Below are 13,501 nucleotides of genomic sequence, written 5' to 3' on the forward strand. Positions count from 1 at the left end.
CCCAAATTTGGTGCTTTCTTTGCCTCTGTAAATTTTAGCCTGTAGAAAAGGCCCTGAACATGCCACCTGACTTTTGAGATGATAGATGGCCAACCAGGCGCCGAACTGGCGATAATTATTTCATATCCAACAAAGCGCGAGTGGGCCCCCAAAATGTAAAAAACTAACATAAAATATATATAAAACGCCCCAGGGAATTGCGGGTACGCTTATAATGCAGTATTTGTAGAGCATGGTATAATGGCTCCGCATCATGAAAAGGACATTTTTACACTGCACAGTGGACTAAAGGTATTAAATAAGCAACCTTTGGTTAGCAGCCTTGCAATTGCTCGCATTGCACTTACAACGTTCAGATTTCGAGCAAAAAGAAAGTATTCAAAATGCTGTCAGGGCCTGGGCATCAACGGAGTTAGCACCATAGTATGCTCCGAGGTTATTTAACAATCCGTAGTAGTAGAGATTTGCTTATCAATTTCACAGTAAACCATTGTGATAAAAAGAAAAATGTTTAAACAATTTGGGTTTAAAATTAATGACATTTCCATTATCAAGTCAACTGAGTGAATAAAATGGGTTACAAACACGAATTCAAAGAAAACAATAGGTTCAAGTTTGATTGTTTAGTTTTGAGATGCTTTTCATTAATGAAGGAACTGAACCGCGTGTTAAAGACTCTGCGTGCAAATATTTTCCAGTATTATATATTTTTACCATTTTTAACCACTGTTTTCTTTTATCTAGTGTCTCAGGAATAGTGTCTTACGAATTCTTAGTTTACCTTTAATTCGGCTGGTACGTTTGAGACCATAAAGTCGCAGGGACCAATGACCACTTTTAATGCTTTCAGCTGAATTCTGCCAGTACCACTGACACAGCAAACAACAAGTGTCAGGTCTAGTCCACAGACCTTCTGAAGACCTACATTACAATCAATCAGTTTATTTTTTTTTATTTCACACTGACGTTTGCAAATGCATGTGTCTAAGACTCTATGATCAACAAGAATTTTTTCCTCCATAGAATATCCCTGCAGTTTATTTCTAAGTGTCCTGCTACATTACATGTATGTCTAATAAAGCAGGCTGGTACAAATTTCAGAAAGGGACAAATTTTTCAAGTGCCTTTCGACTGTAACTTCTGCTATTGTCAGTTAAAATGTGGATTAAAACTGAATAATATTATTATGTTATTAGCCATTTCAACAGAGGTCAGACAACAAAGACTAGTGATCATAACAGAAGCCTACAGCTGCTGTCTTGGCCAAAAAAAAAAATGTTTGAGGGTCAAAGCATGTGGAAAAATGGCAAGAGATTTCACTTATGTAGCTTTACAGCTAGCACAAGATTCACTTGGGGAAGAATAATTGACTACATTCCTCGCATTGACATCTCTTGGCATTGCTAAATATATGTTGTCCTGTTGGGTTTTGACCACGTGAAGACTCTAATCTTTTAGTTCATTCTGCCCTCTAAATTACCTCCTAAATTTCTCAATCAGTTTTAACTAAATTTTTGCTTTGCCTGTTTTGACATCACTGGCCTAAGAATCAGATCATTTTGTGTAAACAGTCTGCTAATTTGCTAATAATAAGAGAAAATAGATTCAAAGAAACCTTTAAGCCACATAAACATATGAACCTCTACACTATTAATTAACCACTTTCTGCGTGCTTTAGATGAACACTTTTAACATCAATATGTGACTATATATGACAAACAATATACGGCAAAAGATAATCACATGGGTATACTAAGAATTCATTACACATGTATGTTTTTTTAAAGTTCTCACAAGAAATACCTTCATAGCAAAAGGTGCAATTTGGAAAACTTTGAAAACACAGGGGAAATTAATTCTTTATTGTACAACCAAACATCGGGATTACAAATGTATGTTTATCACACACGGGGTAAACTTTCACACAAGCGAGAATTTCCGAGGACTCTCATTTATGTGTCAGCAAACTAGGCTGGAATGCTTACTACTGTAATAGACCTTTTTAGCTGGGATGGTTTGTTGCCCCATTTCAGACCATGTGACGACATTCTGGAAAATTCTTGCTCTCAAATTTTCACATAGTCACATGTATATGAATGATAATTTTTTTAGATGAATACCACCTGGTCTGTATTCAGAACACAAACCACCCAAGCTAAAAACTTCTCATAAATTAAAATCATACTAATAATATATTACCATATATGTCAAGTGCAATTCAATGAGAACAAAACTTACAAATGTACCTGAATGCTAACATTCTCCCCATTTGAGTTCATAGAGAGATTAAGCACAACATTACGTCAAACGGCAAAAATGAAACTTTTGATGTCTGTCTTCAACTGTCTGTACAGTAGAGTGAAAATATTTGTATTTGCGGTAAATTGCAGGATAAATTTTTCTATTTTTGTGTGATTTAGTTAGGGATTAGAAGAAAAGAACATGAATTCAGAGGTAATCTTTGACGTTTGCCATCTGCCGTAAACGTCATGCTTAAACTCTTTAATATGCAATGTAGAAGCTTGTTGCTTCAAGAAAATCTAGTCTTTGTCAAGAAGAAGACAACTGTTCCACACTAAGAACTTGACTTGTGGCAAACCTAATGAAAATCTGAATTTCTAGATACATGTAGGCAAGCAAAGATTAACAAATGAACTTACAGAGCAACACCTATCATTGGATTTGACCATTCATAATTTCACAGCAATGAGTGATTTAGATTCAGTAGGTCCAAGTGGTGTCTAAATTCACTGATGCCAGCTAAGAAAAGTTTCTTGGCACCATGAATTTTGTCATCCAAACTAGACGACTCAAAGCTTTTAGGCCATTATGAGCAATTTTAGATCACATAAAACAAAACACCATTTTTTCATCTTTCACCAATTTTCCATCATATTTTAGGTAATAACTGCATTTTAGTCAAAATTACCTCAACACCTTAGCTTAGAAAATGTATGTTCAGTCAATCAGACATGAGTGATTACACTCTCAACAAATGAGAGCAAAACACTTTTACAAAAATGACCTTGCTCAAAGAAATTCCTTCTACCTAAACCAAGTACCATAGAGTAATCATGCCCTCTATGAGTAGCAAACAGCCTTTTTTTTCCCAACAAAAATAACCCAAATAGGTACTAAGAAACTACAAAAAATAAAAAGAGTATTGCCTTTACCTCTTCCTTACGTAGTTTCTCAGCTACACAAAACTCTGATTCAATTTTTTAAAATCCAAATCAAACTATGGCCATTGGTAATATGATCACCGCCTTAATATGGTGGAGGTGCAAATTTATTGGCAGTATCTTCCCCGGGAGCACTGTCAGCTGCCTCCTCAGAGAATGGTTTAGCTTGGTATGGATCTCCTTGCCCTTGAGAGGTGGGAAATGAAGCATAAGGTGATGAGTATGAATCACCTGATAGATTATCCCTAGAATATTCAAACTCTGTCAAAAGGCGACGATACTTGGTGAATGCCATAACACTCAGACCAGCCTGAAAATACACACAATGGGCAAATTAGAACAAGTTTTCTTAAGTACGCATTTACGCAGTACTTAGTACAGTGTAGATCACAGATGACATCAAAAATGAGAACAAAAACGTGGTACACAAACCATTAGGCAAGTGTGTCACTGATGTTCTTACCACATTTTGACAACTTCTGTGATTTATTACTGAACAGTTGTATGGCAACGTGGGATTCATCTGTTTTATGTAATAGAGATATATAGGCATGATATATACGTCTGTGCTCCAAAGGATCATAAGTGAGGCATTTTCCTCAGTCATTTTTTGCATGACCCCAATGCTGTGTTTAAGTGTAGTGATCATGAATACCCTAAATACCTACGAAGAGAAGTTAACCTGATGAGCACTGCCTCAGTCAAATTTTTTCCAGCTACAGCCCTGAAGAACCAATCAAAATGCAAGAATGATTTGACTTTTTATGTGATGGCTACAAAAGAAACACCCTGAATGGAAGCATGCACTAAGTGCCATAGTTCTATGACTTGATTGAAACACAAAAGTAGCATAAGCTGCTACTGCCCCTTTCAACAGAGGTTTTGTATTTTGCTGCTAACAGTCTTCTTAATAGACAAATTCTAAGGGGAATGCATGGAATATGTGGTGTGACTGCAGTCTGACAGAGATTGTTATAGGACTGGTGCTTTGTGCTTAAATGTGTATGAGGTCTTAACTTCTGGAGACTAAATTATAAGCTTAAAATAAAGGTGTTTGGGATATGACTTTATCATTATTATGATTATAATTAAATGTGAACCTGCACTTCTCAACGAAAAATCTGAATTGCTTTAGACCACAACTTCCTTAACCCTGGACTACATGTATACTCCTTTTGGATTTTGAAACTGAGTTAAAGCGAAGAATGAACCATATGCAAGTCATTATATGTACATGTACATAATTTGGCACATTAAAACAATAATTCAGCTTGCATTAATAGATATACCTTCCTGTTCTTAATATTCATACAAAGTGGAGATTTATCCACAAGCTTACCCATACAATAATGGAGAAAAATGAGAAGGCAATAGCTGCTTGGCAATTGTTAATCTCCATTGTAACGTAAGTATGCTTGCTTGTCTTTCTCCACATGTCCGCAAGATAACAGAAACCAATAAACCACAGGAAGCACCACAATGCAGAAAATGCTAGGTCACCCAGAGTGATGTATTTCTTTGTATCAGGGTTGTCGATGGTATCAAATTGTACGTCAATGGCAAGGAATGCAATACAGCCCAGGAACGCAATAACACCAATACCAACACCATAATGACATGCACCTGCTTTCTTATTAAACAAGCAAATGCCATTATCTTCGTCATAACCACCAGCTGAAATGCAGCCAAACACAACTATGGCAAAGAGCTAAAATACAAAACAACAACTTAATAAATGCACAAGAAGAAATATTCTATACTTAGTAAATACATAATAAGAAATGAGATATCAAAGCAGAGTCAATGTTTTTAGCGATCACAAGCTTTCAGCGCTGTCACAGCATCTTTCTCCAGTGAATATGTTCACATATGAAAATGTTCATATTCACTTGAGAATGACAATGTGACAGCATGATTGCTAAAAACATTGACTCTGCTTGGTATCTCATTTCTTATTATGACTGTTACATATTTACTTGACAGTAAATATGTGTACATATTTTTGCAAATGAAGTGTTTTTATGGGAATTAAATTGAATTACTGAATTACAAATGAATCTTCACAAGCTTAAAAAGATATTAGTCACATACTTGTAGCAAAGAAATCTGAGGGATGTGGCCAAGGTGGTAATTTTGAAATCACATATGGTTTTCCATAAATAAATTCACTGTATGCAAAAACATTTTAGTTCATATCTACAAACATATACCATAGTATTCCGAAAGTAACAGCCCCCCAACTGTAAAATTAATTTTTTTACCTTCTTATTGAACCCCGAAAGTAACAGTTCCCCCAAAAGTAACAGCCCATCTGAAAGTAACAGCCCATCTGAAAGCAGCGGCCCTTTGAAGAAGTTGCTAAAAGAGAAACTCTCTGTTCTCAAGTGCAATGCAGTTGGAGCAGTCTGGCTGCAGGACAACTTGAAGAGTTATTTGTAATCTTATTTCAAACTTAACTGAATTTTTCTTGAAACTATGACTGATGAGCTGTATTTGTCCGGCAGCAGAGTCAAATGATACACTGTAGTGTAATCAGTTGCATCGCAATATAATGCAATGTAATAGTTTAATTTCACCCTACAGTGACCTTTTTTGTTTATACAGTCTGCTTTGTGGGTAGTTAGGAACAAACATAAATGGAACTTTTAATTTCATGTGTTACGCTTCCGCTTTGTGTGAAATGTCTGTTACCGTACAAACGTTTTTTAACCATTTGAAAGTAACAGCTAACGGTAAGTAACCGATACCCGAAAGTAGCGGCCACTTTTGCCTGCTAAATCCGAAAGTAATGGGGGCCATTACTTTCAGAATTCTACGGTATGTACAATCCATAGCCGTGCCACAATCCTCAAATACTGGTAACTCATATTAAATAACACAGAGATTCAATCTTACTAATAGAAGTTATTTTACATCAAAATCCCAAGTTTCAACACAAATGCTTAACATTGTACTTAGCAATGGTTTTGCCCCATAATTTTTCAGTTGATAATTTGTAACCAATCCTGAGAGATTCAAATAACTAAGGGCTGATGAGTATGTTGGATGACACATAAAGAAGCTGATTAGAATAATAATTGTTCTTTAGTTAACGTCATCCAACATGGTGAATATGATGTCACTTGAAAAACCAAGAATATGGGAGTCTCTGTAATTAGATGTGAATTATACTTCTTTTTGTTTTGTGTACTAGTGCAAACTTACCAAAAACCTATAGGTTATTAATCAACTGAATTTTTGTTAGTGTTTTAAATGTAAGTAACCAGTCAATGGTGTCAGAATGGTAAAACATCCTTTTCAGAAAAAAGGTGAGCAGAAAATCAATGGCTTAAAAGGCAAACCCACTTTAAACCTCCAGCTAGGAATTGGAGGAATAAAAAACAATAAATAAATAAAAAAATAAAACCTCCAGCAGATAATAAAAAATATTATGGGTTACATGTCAATCAATATTTAAAATTAAAAAATAAAACATCTTTTTTTAATTATTACAAATGATTGCAAGACAATAAGCTGTTTCTTTTACCAAAGTGGAAAGACAAAACCCCCCAAAATACTCAACCATAAAAAAAGGACATTGTGGTCTTAAAATTGCTCATTTATAAGCTAGATGCAGTACTTCAGAAAATTGAAAACTGAAACATAGACTTCAAAACTTCAGAAAATGTTACGGCACGACAAATTTTGTTTATAAATGTTCATTTTTCATGACAACAATTGTCATAATTATTACTGTTCCACTAATCATGCAAATGCAACCGCTGTTAAAATTGAATTCAATTTTAAAAACTGTTAAAATTTATTTTTTTCAAAGGGTAGAAATATCCAAATTTTATTAATGACTTTAACAGGCACCTGGTAAAAAAAAGCATGAAAGAAACTGAAAGTCTTTGTATTTAAAAACAAATAAAATGTTTATCTAAATACAATTTTTAGCTACCATAGTTGTTGTCTTTTATTTTGTCTTTGTTAATATTTCATAGTTTAAGTTTTATAAGTGCCTTTGAATAAAAATTGACAAATTTACATCACCAAGATTTTAAGAGGGATGATTTAGTGCAAGAATCTGTTGAATGTGAGGGCAACTCACTTCTGTGTACATTCAAGATGGCAGACAAACTAGAACTTGCTTCTAAAATGAGACTATGGCATAAAACTGCACATGTCGCACAACAATTATCACAGTTTCCGTTAACACAACAGATTCTAGAGACAGATAGGGACTGCTCACTCTACTTTTGAATTACAGCACGCAGTTCTAGTCAAAATCCATCCTTGGAGACCAAGAGGCAGCTACGTCGGGATGACGCGATATTTTTGGGCAAAGATATTTTCGCGCAAAAGTTTAGTTTCACCCACAAATGTCTTCACCCAAAAATATTGCGTCGTCCTGACTAGCTGCCCCTCATTCTCCAAGGATGTTAAAAATTCATATCCAACTAAAGGGGTAGCATCAGACTTCAACCCAAATAACCATTTTATTTGGCAGATTTAGGGAAATGTTTGAAAGATATTTTTTGGATATTTAACACATTTTTGTGGTTGATTCTTCATAGTTCTATTTTCTACTATGGTTTTTGGGTTGAAAAGAGGCGAAATTTTGATTACCTATTTTTTTTTCAGATCTTTGCACAATGTTTTGTACAATTTGTATGACTTGCTCACGCTTTCCGGGTTAAGGTTAGTCCCATTAAGTACATAATGTACGGTAGAGCAGAACATTTTATACACCCATGTTTCAACTGACTTGTAAGTTTTCCCTGAGCTGCACTGCAAGTGACCAAGGACAGTGTATAAACCTTCATGAGCGACATCTGGGTTCCAAGACAAAGTTCTTAGCTACCTTATTCATGAACTGCATGCATTACTCCAAGTTGTAGAAGCAAGTCCATACAGGGACAAGTCTGCGTTATCGAACGCAGACAAAGTGAAAAATTCCAAATGATAGTGCTAGCCCGATTAAGCACGATTTAGTTAAGTACTTACAATGGCAATAAACCTTAGAACTGTTTGTGGCTTTTGGAGAAACGTCGTAACCCTGTCCACGCTGTCGCCTTCCATTTTGTTTCGCTTCTTGTTTGATAAAGGGTGAGGGCTGGTTACCCAGTCCAGCTTTAGCGGGAGCGGGGGAGGGTCGGGGAAGGCTCACTCCAGTCACTCCAGAGAACCCAATCTTCCGGTTTCAGAAGACTTCCATTATAAATTTCTCCCAGCTATTTCAAGGAATTAGCTCGCTCGAAAATTATTTTATTTCTCAAATCGATATCTGGTGCCAGGGGAATGCCAGGGGTGCTTTTCATAACCAATTTAGTGCCCAGACTCTCCGGGAAAGATTCACAAGAGCCCTTCTGTTTTGCGCATGACGGACGGTGAGAAAGTGAAGGGTCTGAGGACGAGAATGATTCACAATAGCACTCAATCTCGTTCCCAGAATCTTCGTTCCCCATGACCAGCGGTCGGAAAACGTCGGGTAGGTTATGTCATGTATGGGGACATATATTGCACCGAAATATATGTTTTATATGTGCTTGATATGTTTGAGACGCTTGTCTTACTTGACATGCTTGACTTACTTGAGTTGAGGTGCTCTGCTCACTTGAGGTGCTTTCCTTACTTCAGGTGCTTTGCTTACATGAGGGAATACATGAGGTGCTTTGCCCACTTGAGGTTCCTGACGTACATGACGTATCTACCAAACGTCATTTTCCGACCGCTGGTCAAGGGGAACGAACACTCTGGGAACGAGATTGAATAGCACTGTCAATGGCCGCGGCTGCTACACCCACGACAAGCGATGTCGCTTCTAAGAAAATATCTACGTGTAAACCAGAGCTAGACTTTTCTGCTCCCTGGAAAATGAGTGACTTAGTACTCGTCGTAGAAGGCAAGCGATTTCACGTTCATCGTTGCATTTTATCGATGTGTTCTCCTGTTTTCGACGCTATGCTTTCGTTAGATTTCAAAGAGAAAAACGCAAAAGAAATTCCGCTTCCAGAAAAGAAGGCAGACGAAATAGAAGAACTGCTTCGTGCCATTTACCCTTACGTTGAACACCGTATTTGCGAAGAAAACAGTTTTTCGTTACTCGAACTTGCCTGTGAGTACCAGATGGACAGATTGAAAGCTCGTTGCGAGAAGTATTTCCTGTTCAAGAACATGACCAACGAAGAAGCGCTTGAATTTGTCGTTATGGCGCAAAGACTCCAACTTAGTGACGAGTTGATTCATAGATGTATGTCAAGATTTGTGAACCAGGAAACTAAGTGGGAAGTTCTTAAAAAAAACGACCTGTTTGCACAGCTGGAGCCAAAGTATTCTCAGCAACTGGTGGAGGAAAGAGTCAAGTACCTTGAAAGACGAGTGGATTCATGTAAGTCAACGATTAGAACTTTGGAAATGAAGAAGGGCGATAAGGATGATGATGATCATGCCCATTGCTCTTTCCGAAGGCATCTCATGTGGAGGAAAAGGTTAAGAGATCTTGACCATCCCCCTTTTGAGTAATCACTTTGTACAGGTCTGAAACGCACTCTTTTTTGCCTGATAACTCTCAGGTACATAATTACCCTACTTATAATTAATGCTGTGTTTAGTCTAATTGAGCACTTTCCTGTGGTAACCAGATGTTTCGCCTGATAGCCAGTTTGCCTAATGTCATTTAGTCCCTTCCCCCAAACTGAAAGGTTGAAGTTGGACGTGTTAACTTCTTTCTTTAAACTAAATGAGTGAATAAGACAACGTTGTGGGCATAATGAAACAAAATTACATGAGTGTCTTTTACTCGTTCTTTATCCACTGACCACAGAGGAACAGGATTTGGGTGAACCGGTAAAGAACCATCAAAGTTCTTACCTCATCAGGCATAAGAGGTGCTAAATTATAGAAAAACAGCTCATTTTGAATTTCAAAGTTGTGGCAGTGCTTGACATAAAGAAATGATCACGTTTGTCCAAAAAATATATAGTTATCCCATGATTTTTAGGCATTTGGGAAATTAAAGTAGTAGGAAGAGTATTAAATGTTTGTTTCAGCAGTACAGATTATCAGTAGCCTAGATAACCAAAATAGATTTCAGATGTTTACACTATTTTCTGGCCACCATATTGTCAGACCATGGAGGTACACCAATATGGCAGTTCCATACTGGGCTCTGTAATTTGTGCAAAATATCTTGATTAATATCTGAAGTTTGGGATAACATACCTGTGGACTAAGACTTGGAGAAGTTTCTTCTTTATTTATCTCCTATTAGTATGTTATTATAGGACAGTGAAAACTATCTATAACCTGAATAACAATAGCACTCCAGTTGGTCCTATGGGAATTCAACCTGGTCATCAATCTGGGGTCAATTTAGTAAAGAAACTACACTTGTAGTGTTTACACGTGTAATTTACATGTGTTAAGTCTGGCTTGAAAATACAAATTAGAATTCAATATAAGTTTTTTCTACACTGGAATTAACACATGTATTGTGAGTCAGGATACAAGTGTAAACTAGAACTGTAGCCTTCAATTATTGCAAAATTCATTTGAATGCACATGAACTTGTACAAATACAAATTTTAATATCTCTGCTACCCTTTTAAAATCTGGGGGTGTATTTAAAATTCCAATAGATGGATGAAGGCGTCTGCAGGGAGACAAAACTTCTCTCAAAATTCCCTTCTATTTTCGAAGTTAAAAAGTTGTCTTTCCTTAAAATTCCTAGGTTGACGGAAAACTTGTTGTCTCAGGAGCTCATTGAGTTCCTCTTCACTAGAAGACGACATGTTTTGACACTCCAATATGTTTTCCAGAAGTTGTACTCAGTGGTTACAAGTGACATGTGACTTGTATTTTGTACTAGTGATTTACAAGTTGCACTCTTTTAAGAGTTTTATTGAATTTGATTCTTACCATCCTTTACACATGTAGCTCTGCACCTGCAGCTACAAGTCAGACACTTGTAACCTGGACTTGTGACAGTTTTTATTAAACCCATTTTCGTCTGCCCCTGTAAATACAATGGTCCAACTTGTAGAGTATAAGTGTAAAAGTTTTATTAAATTGACCCCTGGTTGTGCTACTATGATCAAATCTTTACCCCTTGAATATTTATGTTTATCACGTAGAATTCCACGTAAGATGAAAAATGCTGTTTATGATTTGCAAATGTCTTCATTGGTTCTGGAGATATATGTCCATTTGAAAACGTGAAAAATATGCAAATGAGAGGACTGATGACATCAAACACTCAACCCACTACATCAAGAAGATAAGTAGAGCTAACTCAGTCAGTTTGCAGCAGAGACAATTGAAACTTGATAGGCTTATAGTTCTACAGGTAACACACCTACGGCTATAACAAGTTATGTTCCCATGGCAACTCACTCTTTTCCAGTCCCCTCCAACCTGATTTCAATATTTTAGTGATTTTCATCTTGAAAAACATTTTAAAAAGGCCATGGACTTGACCTAACGTTTTTTATGTTCACTGGATCATGTAGACGAGGCACCATTGGCAAGTATCAAAATGGAACACCAAAGGTGGCCCGAAAAGCCTTTAATATTGGGGAGGTCTGGAACCCAGTATGTTTCCATGGTAACAAAACTGTTAAGCTCATATTGTGGAGCACATCTAGTAGACTCTTACTGTGAAGAATCAAACATTTCTGATTCAAACTGTCTGAAATATCTTTTTTTGATCATATCTGATCAAAATTCGGTTGAGTTTACGAGATCATCACTTGGCTAATTTGCATAATTTAAAAACTTGAGTGCCTCAGTAACTAAAAGAGATATTTGGAATTATAACATAACTAAAGCAAAGCGCGCGTTCTGATTGGTTAATTTAGCGTCTACTATTTGCCCATGGGTGTACGCTGCTGACGTGTGTGCCAATGTTTACAAAGCAAATCTTTTGACAGACATTGTTTCCAAAATAATGGCCGACGTCCTTCTCCCAGAAATGCGAAACTGTCTTCACAGCTGTGTGAAGATGAAACTTTATCGAGTTACTGGTGTGCAGTCGGTTGTCATGAATGAATTTTAGCGCGCTTGTTTTCTCTTGTCATGTAGGACTACACGAACATTTTTTTGTGATGTAGCTCAATAAAAGGACTTCTGTTGTTCCAATGTCTCAATGTTATGTTATGAAACAAATGGTAAACGCCATAGCGTGCACTATTGAGTTATGGATGCACTTGGGAGGTTCGCTAAGCACTCAGGAAGCTAAAGTCGCATGAGGCGATAGCCTCATGCGACTCTTACGCTTCTTTGGTATATACTTCATTGGTGAATGCCATAAGTGCACCGAGTATTCTACTTCATGTAAACTACATTAGAGTATTCTACTTCATGTAGACTACGCTGTAGTGATTCTCAATGATCTTCTGTCCCTAGCACTGATTGTGTGTCCCTAGCACTGATCATCTGTCCCTAGCACTGATCTTCTGTCTCTAGCACTGATTGTGTGTCCCAAGCACTGATCGTCTGTCCCTAGCACTGATTGTCCGTCCCTAGCACTATTCACATGTCCCTATCACCGATCATCTGTCCCTAGCACTGATTGTGTGTCCCTAGCACTGATTGTCTGTCCCTAGCACTGATCAACTGTCCCTAGCAATGATTGTGTGTCCCTAGTACTGATTGTCTGTCCCTAGCACTGATCATCTGTCCCTAGCACTGATTGTCTGTCCCTAGCACTGATCAACTGTCCCTAGCAATGATTGTGTGTCCCTAGCACTATTCACCTGTCCCTAGTACTGATCATCTGTCCCTAACACTGATCATCTGTCCCTAGCCCTGATTGTGTGTCCCTAGCACTGATCAACTGTCCCTAGCACTGATTGTCTCTCCCTAGCACTGATCCTTTGTCCCTAGCCCTGATTGTGTGTCCCTAGCACTGATTGTCTGCCCCTAGCACTATTCACCTGTCCCTATCACCGATCATCTGTCCCTAGCACTGATTCTGTGTCCCTAGCACTGATCAACTGTCCTTAGTACTGATTGCGTGTCCCTAGTCCTGATCATCTGTCCCTACCACCGATCATCTGTCCCTAGTACTGATTGTCTGTCCCTAGCACTATTCACCTGTCCCTATCGATCATCTGTCCCTAGCACTGATTGTGTGTCCCTAGTACTGATCATCTGTCCCTAGCACTGATCATCTGGCCCTGGCACTGATTGTGTGTCCCTAGTACTGATCATCTGTCCCTAGCACCGATCATCTGGCCCTGGCACTGATTGTGTGTCCCTAGTACTGATTGTCTGTCCCTAGCACTATTCACCTGTCCCTAGTGCTGATCATCTGTCCCTAGTACTGATTGTGTGTCCCT

At 37.6% G+C, this 13,501-nt stretch overlaps 2 protein-coding genes across 3 annotated transcripts; one reads left to right on the plus strand and one right to left on the minus strand.

Annotated features, from left to right (window-relative positions):
- Positions 1-936: 936 nt before the first annotated feature.
- On the minus strand, positions 937-8,294 carry LOC110040002 (synaptogyrin-2-like). The gene is made up of 3 exons (XM_020745186.2): positions 8,169-8,294; positions 4,522-4,890; positions 937-3,492 (listed from the first exon to the last, which is right to left on the minus strand). The coding sequence occupies exons 1-3, from the start codon at positions 8,241-8,243 to the stop codon at positions 3,268-3,270; spliced, it is 669 nt and encodes a 222-aa protein (XP_020600845.2). The 5' UTR covers positions 8,244-8,294; the 3' UTR covers positions 937-3,267.
- Positions 8,295-8,891: 597 nt separating this feature from the next.
- LOC110040000 (speckle-type POZ protein B-like) lies at positions 8,892-12,299 on the plus strand. Of its 2 annotated transcripts, XM_020745185.2 has the most exons (2): positions 8,892-9,552; positions 11,297-12,299. In XM_020745185.2, coding segments are annotated over exons 1-2 (609 nt in total). In that variant the 5' UTR covers positions 8,892-8,945; the 3' UTR covers positions 11,299-12,299. The 2 variants fall into 2 exon arrangements, with proteins under 2 accessions (XP_020600844.1, XP_020600843.1); XM_020745184.2 differs by having other exon boundaries at positions 8,892-12,299.
- Positions 12,300-13,501: the final 1,202 nt, after the last annotated feature.

The sequence above is a fragment of the Orbicella faveolata genome, unplaced genomic scaffold, assembly GCF_042242905.1.
Source record: "Orbicella faveolata isolate gen_17 unplaced genomic scaffold, um_ofav_v1 contig_2, whole genome shotgun sequence".
Classification (NCBI taxonomy): domain Eukaryota; kingdom Metazoa; phylum Cnidaria; class Anthozoa; order Scleractinia; family Merulinidae; genus Orbicella; species Orbicella faveolata.